We start from the raw sequence: 18934 nt of genomic DNA on the forward strand, positions 1-18934 counted from the left end.
TCTCCCAAATTATATGAACAAGCAAACCCTAGCCGCTGCCGGCACTCAGAGCTATCTCTATTCTCTCATCCAATTCTCTATTTTCTTAATTCTTTGCTATGCTTTTCACACCTCAAATCCTGAAACTTGTATCTGTCTTAATTCACTAGTTTGTGAGACACTTATGCCCGTCAGCACCTTACCATGTCAGAAACTAAATAAAAACATAAAAAATCAACAAATCAGGTAAAATAATAATTAAAAATCACAACTTTTAATAAATCTATAATTTTTTTACGTAAGTTGCTGACATGGCAAGGCATGTGATTCTATGTGTCCTCTCAGTCAGCACAAAACCGTTTCGGATAGAGCCAAGAGGATAAAGGAAATCAAGGTTAAAAAACAGTTTTAGAGTTTATAGTTGAAAAAAAGTTTATGCAATAGTTCAACGTTGTAAAAAGCGCCATTTTTCTCTATCGATAGACCATTCATGGTTGAGAGTGGCACATTTTAAAGTCCATTCATTGCATATATGTATTTTCACTACTTAAATACATTTAACAAATAAAGCTTCAAAAATACAAAGTATGGAGAATGGGATAATGAATTAGTGGTTTTCCTGCTGCAAACAGTCTAATGAACCCTAATTCCAACAACATCACAAGTGCAAAATTTGCACCAGATGCAAAATGAACTATAAGTGGGACTTAGGTGGGATCCCACTTACACCTTAATCACACTGAAGGAACATGGGAGTCTAGATAAGTATAAAATCCATACCTGTTTAAGGTTCCGCAATGCCCTTTTAGCGAGCTTCTGTCTCCAACAACACTGGATGAGGATTGTTGCATGTCGGTAGTGCTTATGGAAATTGTGGATCTTCTGCATTCTCCACCAAGCCTGTGCATTAGATGGAAAAAGATTGTCAGTACAGAGTAGCTGGATGGACCAATGGAAATAATAGAGAAGCATAGCATATTCATGGAAATTAAAGAAAGGGGGGTATACTTTTAGTGTAACAAAAAGTTTTGTGAACTAACTCCAAAACATTCCATAAAGGTGAATATTTAGGGTCAGTTATCTTGAAACTGAAATTCTGAAGGGGCTTGAAAAATTAACATACTTGGGTGGAGATGCACATGAACTGGTTTATGAGAAAAATAAAGAACCAATAACCATATGCACAAATTTACAGTATTTCACCACTATGAGCTACCAAGCGATGAAGTTAACTTCCTCTGGCGAGGTAAGAAAGTCAAGATCTGATACAAAGCATGGAAGAAACACACTTGTCCCTCGAATGACTTCATGATCGATTATTTGACCATCGGAATAAACTCCTAGGGAAGCATCAATGCAATTATTGAAGTCTTGGGAATCTTAGTAATGGGGCTTAATTTCAGACTTTAGATTGAACAGTCATATGTAAATGTGCAAGTAGATCCTCAAGCAGATTGAGAAAATTCAGTGAGATTTCCTCTGGGTGGGGCGCATCAACGCGAATGGTGGCAACTGCCACGTCAACTGGCGTCGGGTCAGTTACCCATCTTCCATGGTGGCCTTGGCATTCAACACATGGAGCAGACGGCTTCGTGCTGCGCCACCGTTGGATGTGGTGTCACACTTAGACTAGGAAACTCACTATCTAAATAATAATATTCAGAACACACGAACAACACCTCAATTTAGAGTTTATTTCAGCGAAAGACTTCGATTGCAGAGGTGCATATGAGCCTAACCACAAACAGTGGCGGCAGGGGTATGAACCATAATACAAGAATTCATAGCAGTAGAGAGAGCTGAGACAAACTACAGAGTTGTTGAAATGATAAGAGCACAGCTGTAAAATAACACTACGGAGCCATTGATTGGTGCGATGGAACGAAACAATATTGCTGCATCTGGAGCGTTGATTGTGGTTCAGCAGAACCGACGAAGGACGCTCTTGGAGTGGCCTTGAACTCCAATTCTCTGCCGACGAGCGCGCCCTCTTCTTCGCTTCCACCTACATGGTCGTGGGAGACGGTCAAGTGGCTAACTTCTGGGAGGACCCAGATCAACAGGAGATCAGTGTGTGACATCCATGGCACCCTCAGCATCCACGAGATTGGCCAATACCTCAGGCTTTGGCGTGAGATCAAGCGCACTGCCCTCACCAACCAGACAGCTCGCCTGATTTGGAGGTTCAACGCTGTTAGAGATGTATAGTCTCATTTTTTGTATATCCCCATTCTATAAGGGGTTTCCTGCACTTTGACACACATGTACATGTATTGCCCTTTGGCCCCCTGTGAATGATAGTTGCTCATTCCCAACATGGTATCAGAACCGGTTAGGCCAATCCCGCACCTAGCAACTCCGTGCTTGTTCTGCGCCACCGCCGTCCTCTCTCCGGCCGTCGCTGCATCTCTCTCTTCCTCCTCGCCTGCCTTGGTCGAGATCGACTCTATTACAAGAAATTGTTGGCAAATCACGTCAAATCCGAGCTCAAATCGAGCTCCACTGGGTCGCCCTCGCGGTCTTATTCTAGGCCGTCGCCGCGGCTCTCTGCTGACGCCGCCGCGGGACTGGCCTCTGCCGCCTGTCCCCACTGCAGATCGTCCTGGCCTCCCCTCCTCCCGCAGGGTCGTCGTATGTCCCGGCCGGATCACGCTGATCCCACGCGGCCACAACCTGTCCTGGCCTGTATCTTTTCCCTGCGTGCGCGTTAGGCGAGCCGATTCTCTGGCTTCAATTCTTGCGTGCGTGTACGAGCTGGTCCTTTGGTTCGTGAGTGGGCGATCTGCTTCTGTGAGAGAATTTCTCAGAGTTGACCAGATTCGCTCGTGAGTAAAAAAAATCAGACAGTTGAGTCTACCACTATGGCATCATCTTCTGTGGTCTATGTTAGAATTCCTCGGTGCCAGGTGATTTTTTATGGCACCAACCATGGGAAGGTTGCTGCCTTTATGCACATCCATATGCATGGTCTTCGATTTTGGGGTTTCTTACCGGCGAGGTCTCCTGTCCGCCGCGCCCCATTGCTCTCGTGCCTCCTACCCCTGATGCTACCTAGCAAGCTCAGGATGCAGCCAAGACCGCCGAGGCTGCTGATGATGATGCATATGAGCAGCAGATACTTGCTTATTTAGAGACACTTGGTCCCTATCGTGATAGTCTAGCTGTTTTTACTCAGTGATGTGATGAGGATGCCAGAGCTGCTGCCGTTCTCTATCAGAGTGTTCAGCCACTGTTTTCTTATGAGTTTATGGGCATTGCTACTGTCGCTGAGATGTGGTCTCACCTTCGTCAGCGCTATCAGCCTTCTGGGGATTCTCTATATTTATCAGTATTGCGGCAGGAGCATGATCTTCAAGAGGGTGAGTGCCAGTGTTGTCGAACTGTGCGTTCAGATGTGGAGTTTTAGACGATCCATGAGTTCTTGTCTTGGCTTCGCCGGGAGTTTGAGCCCCGTCGTGCTCAGTTTTTTGCTCGAGGCCGTGTCCCTATCTCAGAGGTGTTGGCTGAGCTCCGGGTTGAGGAGACTCGTCTACGTGGTGCTGGTCTGCTTGGGGTCCACTCTGTCCTTGCTTCTCGGGCTCCTGCTACACCAGCTCCTACTCCCTTCAGCGCCCCTCCGCTCTTGCCCACGCCACCTATTCGTGGAGGTCGGCCCTTCCGTTGCCGGGGGCGCCCTTGTTCTGGTCCGCCGTGTGGGTATTGCCACATGCACGGGCACCCCGAGACTGATTGCTTCAAGAAGCAGCTGGACTTGCGTAGTGGCATGCTCACCGTCTCTACTGGTCCTCGTGCTCCCTCTTCGGGACCCTCCACCACCGACTTCACCGAGCAGGACATTGCGAGGTTTAGGCGCCTCCTTGCCTCCTCTGGCTCTTCTTCGACAGGCGCTGCTGCCTCTGTGGTTGGTACTTCTACACAGTCAGGTACATCTTCGTGGGTTCTGGATTCTGGAGCTTCTTTTCACATGTCCCCTGATTGTTCCGCTCTCTCTTCTCTTCAACCTCTTTCTCTTCCTGTTAATGTTCTTACTGCCGATGGCACTTCTCTTCTTGTTGCTAGTCGTGGCACTCTTTCTACTTCCTCTTTTTCCATTCCAGATATTTCTCATGTTCCCCGTCTTACCATGAACTTGTTTTTCGCTGCTCAGCTCACTGATTCTAGTTGTCGGGTTATTCTTGATGTTGATTCTTGTTCTGTCAAGGATGCTCACACTCGGGCACTGGTTGGGGCTAGCCCTCGGTGGCGTGACTCCCAAGGACTTTGGGAGCTCGACTGGCTTCATGTTCCTTCTACTACCACTCCACCGACTGATCCACATGTGCTTGCTGCTTCCACTACCGCCTCCTTTCAGCAGTGGCATCATCGACTTGGTCAGCTTTGTGGTTCTCGCTTGTCGTCTTTACTTCGTAGAGGTCTTCTGGGGTCTGTCTCAGGAGATGTCTCGCTTCAGGGTTGTCAAGGTTGTAGGCTTGGCAAACAGACTCAGTTAACTTATCCTACTAGTGAGTCTATGTCTCAGCGTGCTTTTGACTTGGTCCATTCTGATGTATGGGGACCAGCTCCCTTCGCTTCGAAGGGGGGCCATCGCTACTATGTTCTTTTTATCGATGACTTCTCTCGCCACACATGGATTTATTTTATGACTTCTCGCAGCGAGGTCCTCTCGATATATAAGAGTTTTCCTGCTATGGTCCATACTAAGTTTTCCACGCCTATCCATGTGTTTCGGGCTGACTCCACTGGTGAGTATATCTCCCAGCTGTTGCGTGGTTTTCTTGCTGAGCAGGGCACTCTTGCCCTGGCGCCCATGCTCAGAATGATGTGGTTGAGCGCAAACATCGCCATCTGCTTGAGACGGCTTGTGCGATGATTATCGCCATCTCTCTTCCTCCTCACTTCTGGGTTGAGGTTGTGTCTATTTCCACCTATCTCATCAACCTTCAGCCCTCCATGGCCTGCAGGGTGGTATTCCTCTCGAGTGTCTTACTGGCCACTCTCCTGATTATTCAGCCCTTCGCTTATTTGGTTGCACTTGCTATGTCTTTCTTGCCCCACGCGAACGCACCAAGCTGATAGCTCAGTCAGCTGAGTGTGTTTTTCTTGGATACAGTCCTGAGCACAAGGGCTATAAGTGTAGGGATCCCGTTAGTCGTCGGATGCGCATTTCTCGGGATGTCATTTTTGATGAGTCCCGTCCTTTCTACCCGCGTCCCTCCTCTTTCTCCTTCTCTGTGGAGGATCTCTCCTTCCTCATGTACCCTGACTCCGTCACTTGGTAGGGAGCCTCGTCTACCTTGTTGTCACCCATCCTGACATCTCCTATCATGTCCATATTCTGAGTCAGTTCATGTCTGCTCCCACCACAGTCCACTATAGTCACCTCCTCCGTGTCCTCCACTATCTTCGGGGCACCATCTCTCGTCGTCTTTTCTTTCCTCGATCCAGCTCCTTACAGTTCCATGCATACTCAGATGCTATGTGGGCTAGTGATCCATTGGATCGTCGGACTCTTTCTGTCCACTGTGTTTTTCTTGGTGGTTCTCTCATTGCTTGGAAGACCAAAAAACAGGCTGCAGTCTCCCGTTCGAGTGCTGAAGCTGAGTTGCGAGCGATGGCTCTTTTGACGGTAGAGGTGACTTGGTTACATTGGTTACTGGCGAACTTTGGGGTTTCTGCTGCCGCCCCGACTCCTCTCTTGTCTGACAGTACTGGTGTTATCAGCATTGCGCGTGACCCGGTGAAGCATAAGCTCACCAAGCACATAGGTGTTGATGCCTCCTTTGTGCGTGCTGCTGTGCAAGATCAGGTTCTCGCACTTCACTATGTGCCTTCAGAGTTACAGCTGGCAGACTTCTTCACGAAGGCCCAGACTAGAGCGCAGCATAGCTTTTTCCTCTCCAAACTCAGTGTTGTTCCATTATGAGTTTGAGGGGGGTGTTAGAGATGTATAGTCTCCTTTTCTATATATCCCCACTCTATAAGCGGTTTCCTGCACTTTGACACACATGTGCATGTGTTGACCTTTGGCCCCCTGTGAATGATAGTTGCTCATTCCCTACAAACGCGAGTGGTGCATACACCAATCGTGCTGCCTCCCATGTGACAAGGAATTGTAAACAACACATCACCTGATCATGGCATGCCCGTTCTGGCAGCAGGTTTGGCACGAGGTCCTGTCTTGGGTTACGAGTACTGCTGCGAGCACCCTGGGACATCCACTGATTTACCCTGGGGTTTTTTACCCCTCTTACCTCCTAGGAGACTTGTAACTCTACACTTTCTACTTTTTCAATGAAATGACATGCAAAGGCCTTTTGCATTTTGTCGAAATAAATGTGCAAGAGATGGGGAAGAAGAATAGTTGGGTACACTTAGACTTTGTTAACTAATATTCATTTGGTTCAACAGACTCAAAGATGAGCGGACCTGGATAATAGTAGCGGCTTCATCCTTCTTCAAGTTAAGCAAGCTCTGAACTGCTAGCATATATCGAACACCAGACTGGATGACAATAGCTGCAGAACGTAGATGCCAATATGCACAACGACAGAACCATCTTCGAGCATATTTTTCTACTGAAACAGCTGCTGCAACTTGTCTCTTCGCTTCCAGCACATTTCGTGCTAAACAACCTGCAAAACAATAACCAGACATGTTTGAACGTAGCGCACCTGTCACCAGATTAGCAAGTTCCCATACATTTTATTTGTTATGACATTATACGAGATTAGAGAGAAATGGCAGGGTGTGAATAAGATGTATCCAGGCAGAAGATGTAATCCTTTGTTTGCTCCCTCTAATCTGATATTTTTATGCTACTTTTTTAGTCGTTTTGGTAACATGTATGGCCTGACCACCAGTAAGTATGCAATAACGAAATTAGGCATATTATCTAGCAGAAATAATTTAGCATAGCTTCAAATGCAGTGAAAAGTAACATGTAAGTGTCCAACATACCTCGACAGTATGCTTGAAGCGACATAGAAGCTTTCCTAGTTGAAAGAAATTTGTTGCGAGCTGTAAAGGTTCTAAAACAGCCCTGAATGATTCTTGAAGCCTTCTCCAGAATCTCAGTACGTTTGGAGTCCAACACAGCAATCTGGCCAGCACGGAGAAACACTTTTGTCCTGCCAAGCTGAATAATATAGTCAGACTTGCAATAGACGTTGTGAAATGTAGTAAAATATTTACTTTAATGAAGAGTAGAGCCAGAATGGAATAATTAAATGATTCATATGGGCTATCCTAGGTAAAGGCTGCAACAATCTTGTAACAAATTGTTTACACCCTCAAGCCACAAAGGCCCGTACAATACGTTATATTCACGGATGTAAAGGGTGTTTAGATATTCGAGCGGAAGTTCACTTTTACCAGAGTCGTTTAATACCAAAACCTATGTTTTTCATCACAAATTGCAACACAGAACATCTAGCATTAACCATTTAGCAACAATTTAATCAAATTTCCCCCTTACTGCTGCTGCCATAGACAACTGCTGTTAACCATTGAGCAATCATAATTTAGCAAAGACGCTAAAAGGATAACTGGTGGACTGGCTGGTCCTAGTTGAATGATCAAGAGTTGCAGTAGACTAGATAGTCTCAACCCAAAGGTAAAGAGAAAAGGGAAATTTATTCACACGAAAATGGAAAATAAAACTTTAAACTATACTTGAAAGTTCTCAAGACTTAATTTCTTTAGGATTCTCTCAGTCAGCGATTTCTCATCAACCCTGCAACAGCAAAAAAACGACACTTCAAAATACTTCACCAAACTAGATTCATACTGAGAGAATTTGCTCAAAGCAAAAAAAAAAAAGGTTATCAATGGAATCCAAGAGATAAGTACAACTGAAGACAACAAATAATATATTGCATATGGAAAATGTTTTAATAATTGATGGATCATTAGTGGCCTATGTAGAGGGTTTTTTAGATTACTGTGTAAAGTACTAACAATTGGAGAAATGATATAATATGAACTTTCTCATAGGAACAGAATGACAGATGACTAAGGATTCTTCCTACAGGATAATTCTTTAGGACAGCGTGTGATATCTTGCCAGTTTTTTTAGTGGGTTTCTTAAGTATCTAAGGCATTGTTGTAAGACCAGAGAGATTATCAAGAAACTTATACATTGATATCTTACATGTTCTGAATGGGATGAATATAAAAACAGTTTGAATAGTCTACATGTCATGCCTTAGACATGGAGCAGCGCCACCTGGGAGTTATGGGTAAGACAATGGCGCAGCAAGGTATGTAGGGCCAGAGTGCCCGGGATTGTGCGGTGTGTGTCGCGTGCGCTGCGTGTTATAAGCAGCAGATGTAATCATTTTCGAATCAAGTTGGAAGAATAGAATCGCAAGGCGAAATTTCCTCTGCCCTCTGCTTTGTGTTCTTTCTTCTTTCTTCAGCATGCATCAACAGCTTGTTCCTCACGCTGGCAATTGAACCAGCCACAGGGTCTTACACTTGGTATCAGATTTGGGCGATTCGTTGGGCGACTTGTTGCGGGTCCAAATTCCTCTCTGAATATTGAGTTGTCATTCCAGGGTGGGGTTCTGAATTGACGGGTTCGATTTCGATCGGAGTCGTCGATTTGCAGTAAATCCTCACGCCGGTTGGCTCGGTCTAGTGGACGGGGCATCACGGCACCATCAAATCCCTCGGCACATACGCGCTTCGTCTTGGAGGCGATGGGAGAGGCGGCCGAGCAGACGGCAGTGGCACTGGCGCAGCTCCAATCGAGCCTGGATCTGCTACACGATGTGGCAGCGGGAGTGGAAACCGCGCAGCAGCAGATGCGCGCCCAGATGAAGCACCAGGAGGCAGTGACTGCGTCCAACACTGCCAAGCACAACATCGCGGCTCGGATTACGCAGTCTCTCCTCGCGAAACTGCAGATCCTCGAGCGCGGCTCGCCGAATCGACCTTCCCTGAGGAGCCAAATCAAGAGAGCGGCAGGGTCATCGTCAACACCACTCCATGCTGGAAACTACTTCGCCCAGGTGCATGGGGAACACGGCGGGTGCGTCGTCAAGCACGGCGCACGGTACAGATTTCAGAGGAATGGGTGGTGGCGGATTTGGAGGAGTGGGTGGCAGTGAATTTGGAGGCGCTGGTGGCGGTGCACTGGGAGGCGTTGGGGCGGCGGCATGGGTGGCGCAGGCGGCGGTAGAACAGGAGCGGCAAAAAGCGACACGGGTGGGTGCGTTCATATGCCTAAGATGTAGCTTTCCATTAGCATTTTCTTTCTTGTACCTAAGAAAGAAAATGCTATTCAAATACAACAGTATCACCCCATTTGTTTGTTAAATGTTAGTTTCAAAGTTTTCAACAAAGTTGGGACGAGTCGAGTTTTCACAATTGCTGAAAATGTTGTTCAGCCGACCCAAACTGCTTTTATGCCTAGCAGACATATTCTAGAGGGTGTAGTTATTTTACATGAAACCATCCATGAACTTCATAGGAAGAATTTGCATGGTGTTTTGTTTAAAATCGATTTTGAAAAGGCATATGACAAAGTAAATTGGTCTTTTTTGCAACAATCGCTGCGAATGAAAGGCTTTGATCCTAAATGGTCTACATGGATAGAAAAATTTATAGCGAAAGGTAGTGTGGGGATCTGGGTGAACAATGACATAGTTCGTTATTTTCAAACTAAAAAAGGTTTGCATCAAGGGGATCCGTTGTCACCCATTTTATTTAACATCGTCGCGGATATGCTTGCTAATTTGATCGCGAGGGCAAAATAAGATGGCCAAGTGGCGGGTCTTATTCCCCATCTAGTTGACTGGGGTTTGTCTATTCTTCAATATGCCGATGACACCATTTTATTTATGGATCATGATCTTGAAAAGGCACTTAATATGAAGTTAGTTCTATGTATCTTTGAACAATTGTCGGGCTTAAAAATAAATTTTCATAAAAGTGAATTGTTTTGTCTTGGGCGGGCAAAACAGGTGGAGGATGATTATAAAGGAGTAACTCTTTTTGGTTGTGACATAGGTTCAGTTCCTTTTAGATATCTAGGGATTCCCATCCATTTTCGCAAATTAAGAAACGGAGAATGGAAACCGGTGTAGGAGAGGTTTGAGACAAAATTAAGTACTCCCTCCGGTTCATATTGATTGACTCTAATATGGACGTATCTAGACATATTTTAGTTCTAGATACATCCATATTGAAGTCAATTAATATGGATCGGAGGGAATAGTTGGATTGGGAAACTTTTGTCATATGGCGATCGGTTGGTATTGATTAATTCGGTTTTAACTAGTATCCCAATGTTTATGCTTTCATTCCTCGAGATTCCGAAAGGAGTTGGAAGTGGCTAGATTTTTTCCGGTCTCGGTTTTATTTGGCAAAGTGATGGTCACAAGAAAAAATATAGGTTGACTAAATGGAATATTATATGTAGACTCAGAGACCAGGGTGGTTTGGGAGTTGAGGTTCTGGATTAAAAAATAAAAGTTTGCTCAGCAAGTGGCTTTACAAACTTTTGAATGAGGAGGGAATTTGGCAAGAGCTGCTCACTAAGAAATACCTCCATTCTAAAACTTTGTCACAAGTTTTAGAAAAAACAAGTGACTCACCTTTTTGGAAGGGTTTAATGAAAGTGAAGGAGGATTTTTTATCTCGGGGTTCTTTCCTAGTCGGTAATGGGCAGAACACCAGATTTTGGGAGGACATTTTGTTAGGTGCTACATCTTTGGCGGAAGAGTACCCGTCTCTCTATAATATTGTTAACCACAAAAATGTCACGGTTGAAAATGTGCTTGCGTCAAATCATCTCAATATTAGTTTCAGACGGACTTTAAATGACAACAAATGGGAAAGATGGGCACATCTCCTACACAGACTTATTATGGTACAGTTAACTGATAGTGAGGATAGGTTCAAATGGAACTTAACGGCTTCTGGTGTCCTTCTCAGTAAAGTCCATGTAGAATGATCTCTTATCTGGACACACCGTTTCTCTCAAGAAACACATCTGGAAGTTGAAGGTGCCACTAAAAATAAAGATATTTATGTGGTTCCTCCACAAGAAAGTGATTCTTACAAAAGATAATTTGGCTAAACGTAATTGGAATGGTTCTACCAAATGTTGTTTTCTGATCAGGATGAGACAATACATCATGTTTTTATATTGTGTCCCTTTACGAAGTTGATTTGGAAGATAGTTTATATGACTTTCAGTATACCTCCGCCTTTCAATATAACTAATTTGTTTGGAAAGTGGCTAAACGGGGTAGACAAAACAAGCAAAGCCCACATTAAGTTGAAGTGTGTGCTTCGCTGTGGGCAATATGGAACATGTGCAATAATTGCATTTAAAAAAAAAACTTTCCATCATTTTTGCAGGTTATACCTTTGGCTACCCACTAGATCCATACGTGGTTCTATCTGCGGCGCCAGAGGAGGAGCGCCTTGATATGGATATTGGGTGCAACCAACAGGAAATGGTACCACGGAATTTTTACAGCCAGTGCGGTTGGCGTGCTGATCGAAGGCTAACATGATGATGCAAATGCGTTTCATGCTAGTGCTTTTTAGATGTCTTGTTTTTGTAGCAACTTTGAGTGATCCATGATATGTAATAATGTTCGAATGTTTTTCGCTGGTTGTAATAATTGAATGCTTTTAATAAAGAAAGCCGCATGCATCGATTGATGCAGGGGATGCCCAATTTCGAAAAAAAAAGATGTAGCTTCCCAGGTTCGCCGGCAAGCATCCACGAGTGTGTTGCGACCAATGCCTCGACTACTTCCAGGTGTTCAACATCACATCACACCACGGCCACGCTACACCTCGACGGCAATGCGGCCAGGGGTGGCCACAGTTCATCACCGCGATTGAAGTAGATTTGGGGCCGACGATCAGCGGCGTTCGATGAAGGCCCTCCTCAACCTGAGGCAGACTAGCGCAGTGCAAGAGCACATCACCGCGTTTCTGTCACTGTACTGATGTTCAACCTCAACTAGGATTAGCAGCTATTCATACCTCAGTTCATGGAAGGGCTTAAGGTGGAGCTACATGGAGCTACGCAGCATAGTCAAATTGCAAGTTCCTCTCGCCTTGGAACGAGCGTTCCTGATTGCTCGCGTACAGCAGGAGATGCTAGATGGTTCGAAAGCAAGAGCACCTCGTCCCTACATGCGTGCAGAAGCAGCACCTGCTCGTGCAGAAGTCCCCGAACAATTGAAACTGGCCACAGGAAACCTACGGAAGGACCGACAGCTTCGTGACTATAGCAGAGCAAACGGCATATGCTTCAAATGCGTTGATAAGTTTGATCCAACTCATGTCTGTGGTCAGAAACCAGCAGCAGCTCTCAATGCCATGGAACCGGTCGAATGCCTAGTGATGGTCTCGGAGGTGCTGGAAATGCATGACACTGCAGAGGCACAACAGCGCAGCTTATCTCTGCATGCCATTGCAGGATCAGAAGGGGCAGAGACGATTAGACTGCAGGCACTGGTGCGAAATCAAGTTCTGCTGATCCTTGTTGACTCTGGCAGTAGTGGTTCCTTCGTACATGCTCAAATGTTGTCCAAGCTAAATTGTGCAGTGAAAGAAGCTTCGGCAGTAGCAGTCAAGGGTAGCCAATGGATAGTATATGCACTCTACCCAAGTGGTGCCAGAATTTACCCGGTGGTCTCATGGCGCGACAATTGTGACACCAATGCGCGTCCTCGACCTAGGTGCATACCATGCCATCTTGGGCCTGGATTGGTTGAAGGCTTGAAGCGCCACAGCCCAATGGCAACTGACTAGAACAAGAAATTCCTGTCATTCCCACACAAAGGCAAACAAGTAACACTGCAAGGACTTCAGTCGTCCGGTGCTACCTCTGTCTATGAGATTCCAGTGGAACAGCTTGCCAAATAGGTCAAGGGCAATGATATCTGGACCATGGCTGTCGTGCACACAGACGAAGCCAACATACATACAATGTACAGACTCCTGATCAGGTGCAGCTGCTAACTGAATTTCAGACTGTGTTTGCGGAACCCACTTCACTGCCACCTGCTAGGGAGTATGATCATGCAATCCCGATGAAGCCAGATGCGGCTCCTTTCAACACTTGACCTTATCGATACTCTCCTAAACATAAAGATGATATTGAGAAACAAGTGTCCACGAATCTAAAGGCCTCTATCATTGTCCCTAGCATGTCTCCTTTTGCTTCTCCCGTGCTCCTTGTTCAGAAAAAAGATGGCTCCTGGCGTTTCTGCATAGATTACCAGCGGCTCAATGAACTTACCAGCATGGTTCCAGGAGGTGCTCAATTTTTACGCAACCGATCCTGACGCGCAGCGCAGGCTCGCAGAACTAGCACTTCTCAACCAGGACGAGCATGGATATGAACTGACACACAGGGCATCATTCGTTTCCAAGGGCGTTTTTGGCTCGGGAAAAATTCAGCGCTACAGACAACGCTGGTTTCTGCGCTTCATTCCAGTGTTGTGGGTGGCTACTCCGGGGTGCATGCTACCTACCAGCGGATCAAAAATTTGTTCGCGTGGCATGAACTCAAAGCGGCAGTGGAAGATTTCATAAAGCAATGCAGTGTTTGTCAGCATGCTAAACACTCGACAACACATCCTCAAGGTTTGCTCCAGCCCCTGCCTATACCTGACGAAGCATGGAGAGACATCACAATGAATTTTGTAGAGCGATTACCCACCTCTGATGGCGCCAATGTGATACTTGTTGTCGTCGATCGCCTCATGAAGTATGCCCACTTCGTCCTCTTCATCATCCTTATACAGCTCCACAAGTGGCAAGGGTGTTTGCTGATTCAGTGGTGAAGTTACACGGGATGCCACGATCCATCACTTCTGATCGTGATTGCCTCTTCACAAGCAATTTCTAGAACCTGCTCTTCAAAACTCTGGGCACCAAGCTGAAATATACTACGGAGTACAGCTTATCATCCTCAAACTGACAGGCAGAGTGAACAGGTCAATCAATGCCTCGAGATGTTCCTCTGCTATATGGTTCACGGCTCACCCAGGCAATGGTGCAGCTGGTTACCACTCGCAGAGTTTTGGTACAACTCCACTATGCACACTTCCATTGGCTGCTCTCCATTTAAGGCTCTGTATGGTCACGAGCCCAGTCTGGGAGCATTTCCTGAGTAGGAGTCTGTCGCTGATCCACCTGTGGCCGAATTGATCGCAGACAGAACACAACACATGGAATTACTGAAGAAAAACCTGGAGGCAGCACAAGCACGAATTAAGCTGTTCGCCGATCGCAACAGAACTGACCGAACATTTCAGGTGGGTGATATGGTGCTACTCAAGGTGCAGCCTTATGCTCAAGCCGCTGTCATCAATCGGCCATACCCCAAACTGGCATACAGGTAGTTTTGCCTTACCAGATACTCAGCAAGGTGGGTCAGGTATCGAACAAACTAGAACTCCCTGAAGGCACAAAGGTACACAATGTTTTCCATGTTTCTCAGCTGAAGGAGGGTGTGCAACATATATCTTCTTCGTCTGTCAAGATTAGTGAAGAAGGGCAATGCAGCACACCCTCAGGTGCAGGTCAAGTGGTCGCACTTGCCGGAAGATGTTGCGATGTGGGAAGACAGGGATACTCTCAAAGCTAGAATTCTAGAAGTCATTGCTTAGGGACAAGCAACAGTTTCAGAGGGGGAACCTGTCACGCCTTAGACATGGAGCAGCGCCACCTGAGAGTTATCAGTAAGATAACGGTGGCGCAGGGGTGTTGGTGCTAAAGGTATGTGGGGCCGGAGTGCCAAGGAGTGTGTGGTGTCTATCGCGTGCGCTGCGGGTTATAAGAAGCAGATGCAATAATTTTCGAATCAAGTTGAAAGAATAGAATTGCAAGGCAAAATCTCCTCTCCCCTCTGCTTTGTGCTCTTTATTCTTTCTTCTATCGCATGCTTGCGTGCGTCGACAGCTCGTTTCTCACGCTGGCGATTGAATCAGCCACGGGGTCTTACACTACACCTGGCGCACTCACATCTGGGACGCCATGTTATCTTTGTAAATAAAGCAAGTTAATACTCCCTCCGTTCCTTTCTATAATGCCTATAGATTTTTGGCATTTGTTTCAGAATATAAGGTTGTAGCTTTGCTCTTTTTCAATTACCCCCTCTACATGCGTGGAAAAAATCCATACAAAAAGGAAACAACTAATTGAGATTCCTAATGCATGACCCCAACGATTCCTTAGATTTAGGAAGCAATGTTTTTATTTCCTTAATATAACCTGGCTGCACATATATGGAGAGTCAACCAGAGAGATTTGTGGGATTTGTTATGTTAATTTAGGAAGTTACCGATTTCCCTCATTTTACTCAGATCTCAAATCGTTAATCTAGGGGGTCTTGTGTAAAGAACACTCTTGTGCTAATTTTCGTGCCAGAAAACAATAGGCACTATAGAATGGAACGGAGGGAGTACTATTGAAAGATGACATATGCTAAGCAGATTCAGGGTACTTTTCGGGGATGGGAATGATTACCGTGCCATCAGATGTTCTGGCACAAGAAGTCCAAAGCGATCAATGAATTCAGCATATGTTCTCCTTGTAGGATAACCAGCAAGACTTATCCTAATAGCCTCAAGAACACCCTGGAGTAAATCCAAGAAAGCTATGACATGCTCCCAGCGAAGCATAGCAGAACATAACAAGAGTTGAGGTGAATGAAGATACAGTGGACACTTACCCCGCTACGCAGTTGCTGTAGTACGCTAACATTTTCAAATTTCTGTGGATAGTTTCGAGAATTTGGTTTTACACAGCGGACGTAATGAGGTTCTGTTGAGCTAAGTGTTTCCATAAGTGCTTGAAGTTGTTGCTGTTGAAAGGAGACAAATAAGCACATCATAAGCAAAATAAAATAAAATGAACTTCACAGATATATATTTAAGAGGGCAATGGAACCTTTCAAAGAACACACGCATACGCCCACGTGCCTCAGTACACGCGCACAGGCACAGACATTGCAAGTCAATAAAATATTCCTCCCTGAAAATAAAATTCCCTAAACTATATTTTTAAATAGCGGCACATATAAGTTTTAAAACATGTTTAAGTATTTTGTTTTCCTTAATTGTCTTCATGAGTTCATGTTATCTTCTTTTGACCTTGAAAGGGAAACGATAACAAAGGGTATGGAAGAAAAAATGGCAACGCCATGAAAAAATCACATCTAGTGCTGTCGCTGGTAAAGATTATTCCTACCACCTTGCATAAAAGTTATAAAATGAAGATGTGGTACCACACTGATCAGAAAGTAAAAGATAAGGAACCCTAAGAGATGACAATAGTTTATAACCATCACTTGTCCAGTCGACAGAGAGGAAGGGATTTATTAACTTTAATATAAAAAAGGTATGTGCTACCTTGAACCGAGAAGCTACAGAAGAAAACTTATACGACGATTTTGATGGATCGTCTTGGTGCCAAGCAAAGAGCCCAGAGATGAATGAGCATTTTGAAGAGCAAAGAAGATTCTGATGCTCTGCAATTACGTAATCTCGGTTCTTGTCCAAAAATAAATCAGTTTGGTATAACACCTAAATGATTAAACCAGTTAGCCATGTATTCTAACCTGAACAAAAGCAACAAAACTCCAAGCATGCCTTACAGGAAACTCTGGCTCACGGGACATGCCTTTCCAGCAAAATGAGAGAGGCAAAAATCTGTCTTCGAGAGCTTTGGCTTTTCCAGTCTTGGATGTGCTCTAAAATTCTGAAATAACTTCATTGCAAAAGTCTCATGTGTTGATTTTCCAAGCATGCTGTGGAACAAGACTAGAAAGAAATCAGAATGTGGAACTCAGAAGTGTATGATAACTAAAAGTGAACATCTTACCATGCTTCATCCAAAAGTGAAATTATGCCGATTGGTTTCTGCATGACATAGTAGCATTAGAATAATGAAATAATGAATCCACACAGATAAAATAGCATAATAATAGCAGGAAATTCCAGCACTAGGTGCATATTTCATAATTCACTCCCATAAGACTGCAATGTTCACATTTTGCGAAGTTATTAAGAGAAGTACAAGTACTGTGGCCCCAAACTCTTATCTATGTTGCTTTTCCTTCAAATAAAAGATAAAGACTCTATATGCATGTTATAATATATATAGGTAAACTAACTGGTGCACCATGGTGCCTGGGCACCACGAATCATAAAAGGAAACCTGCACAGCAAACTGGGAATGATTTGTCTCTGTTTCTGATAATTGGAAAGTGCATTCTCTCTCCTGTTGATATTTGGAAAGTGATTTTCTCTCCTTTATACACCTATGATGCAATCTGGCAACCACGATGTAATTGTACGGTCATGATGTATGGTGCCTGGGCACCATGGTGCCCCAATTGAGCTTATAGAGAGAGAGAGCAGGACTATTCTAGAACCCCCCCCCAGGATGTTGTAGACTAGGTATTCCACAACCCCTCTTTAAAGACCTTCTAAACCCGATGCAAACACCTGCGCCTCCCAACCCCACCTACCTTCCAACCCCACCCCACCTCCCGTCGACCCCACACCACAACACCTCACCGACGCCGACCCCACCCACACCACCTACCGCTGACCCCACCCACACCCCGTCGACTCACCATACCTTTCGTCGACCCAACCCACCTCCCACCTCCCGCTGGCCGCCCACCTTCCGCCGACCCTACCCCGCCTCTCACCTGCTCCACACCGCCCTCCCACCTTCCAGGGAACCAACCTAGCGTCCCAATGACCCCACCCACCCTACCTCCCAACGACCCACCCCACCATACCTCTTGCCGACCTATCGTCGACCCTTCCCAAAGCCACACCCGACCAACCCCATTTTTGAAAGTTCGCATTTTTTGGAGCTTCGCTTCATTTTTTGGAAGTTCACTTCATTTTTTAGGAAGTTCACTTCATTTCTTTTGGAAGTTCACTTCATTTCTTTTGGAAGTTCACTTCATTTTTCGCAAGTTCACTTCATTTTTTTGGAAGTTCACTTCATTTTTTCCAAAGTTTTCTTAATTTTTCGGAAGTTCACTTCAGTTTTCGGAAGTTCACTTCTTTTTTTCGGAAGTTCACTTCTTTTTTTCGGAAGTTCGCTTCGTTTTTTTGAAAGTTCGCTTCATTTTTTTGGAAGCTCACTTCATTTTTCGGAAGTTCACTTCATTCCTTTTGGAAGTTCACTTCATTTTTTTGGAAGTTTACTTCATTTTTCGGAAGTTTACTTCATTTTTCGGAAGTTCACTTCATTTTTCTCGGAAGTTCAATTCTTTTTTCGGAAGTTCACTTCTTTTTTCTCGGAAGTTCAGTTCATTTTTCGAAAGTTAGCTTCACTTTTTGAAAAAAAAAATCATTTTTCGGAAGTTCACTTTATTTTGTTGGAAATTCACTTAATTATTTGGAAGTTCACTTTATTATTTTCAGAAGTTCACATCATTTAATTGGAAGTTCACATTAAGATTTATCAAACATGCCCAAAAATAACTTTTGTTGTCAAATTCACGTAGGTCGAAACAGTAGTTCACTTTGTACACCACGAGGAAGTTCACTTTGCACCGCGCAGAAGTTCACTTTTAACACGCCGAGAAAATTACTTTTGTCGAAATTTACTTTGGTCAAAATGAAGTTCATTTTGTACCACAAGGAAGTTAACTTTGAATCGCATGGAAGTTCACTTTAAATACAACAGAAATTTACATTTTGGCGAAATTCACTTTAGCCAAAAAAAAGGTGGTCACGTTGTAGCATACGGAAGTTCACATTGCACCTCGAGGAAGTTCAATGTAAACATGCCAGAAAATTACTCTTTGTCGAAATTCAGTTTAGTCAAAACGGAAGTTCATTTTTTACGACATGGAAGTTCGCTTCGTTTTTTCGAAAGTTCGATTCATTTTTTTGGAAGTTCACATCATTTTTCGGAAGTTCACTTCAGTCCTTTCGGAAGTTCACTTCAT

The 18934-nt window shown here is 44.6% G+C and overlaps 1 protein-coding gene across 4 annotated transcripts in view; it reads right to left on the reverse strand.

Moving 5' to 3' along the window:
• Window positions 1-18934, reverse strand: part of LOC124650251 (protein OPAQUE1-like) — a 56725-nt gene that overhangs the window by 21560 nt on the left and 16231 nt on the right. For all 4 annotated transcript variants that reach the window (XR_006986936.1, XR_006986937.1, XM_047189796.1 and 1 more), the window contains exons 13-21: window positions 16840-16877; window positions 16639-16765; window positions 16368-16541; window positions 15689-15820; window positions 15484-15593; window positions 7651-7711; window positions 6937-7114; window positions 6406-6611; window positions 760-879 (exon numbers count right to left, since the gene is read on the reverse strand). Coding sequence is in view for 2 of the 4 variants with exons in the window: in XM_047189796.1 (XP_047045752.1) it covers window positions 760-879; window positions 6406-6611; window positions 6937-7114; window positions 7651-7711; window positions 15484-15593; window positions 15689-15820; window positions 16368-16541; window positions 16639-16765; window positions 16840-16877 (1146 nt within the window). In the remaining 2 variants the exon portion in view is untranslated. The remainder of the gene's footprint in view (window positions 1-759; window positions 880-6405; window positions 6612-6936; window positions 7115-7650; window positions 7712-15483; window positions 15594-15688; window positions 15821-16367; window positions 16542-16638; window positions 16766-16839; window positions 16878-18934) is intronic.

Source organism: Lolium rigidum, chromosome 4 (genome assembly GCF_022539505.1).
Source record: "Lolium rigidum isolate FL_2022 chromosome 4, APGP_CSIRO_Lrig_0.1, whole genome shotgun sequence".
Taxonomy (NCBI): Eukaryota; Viridiplantae; Streptophyta; class Magnoliopsida; order Poales; family Poaceae; genus Lolium; species Lolium rigidum.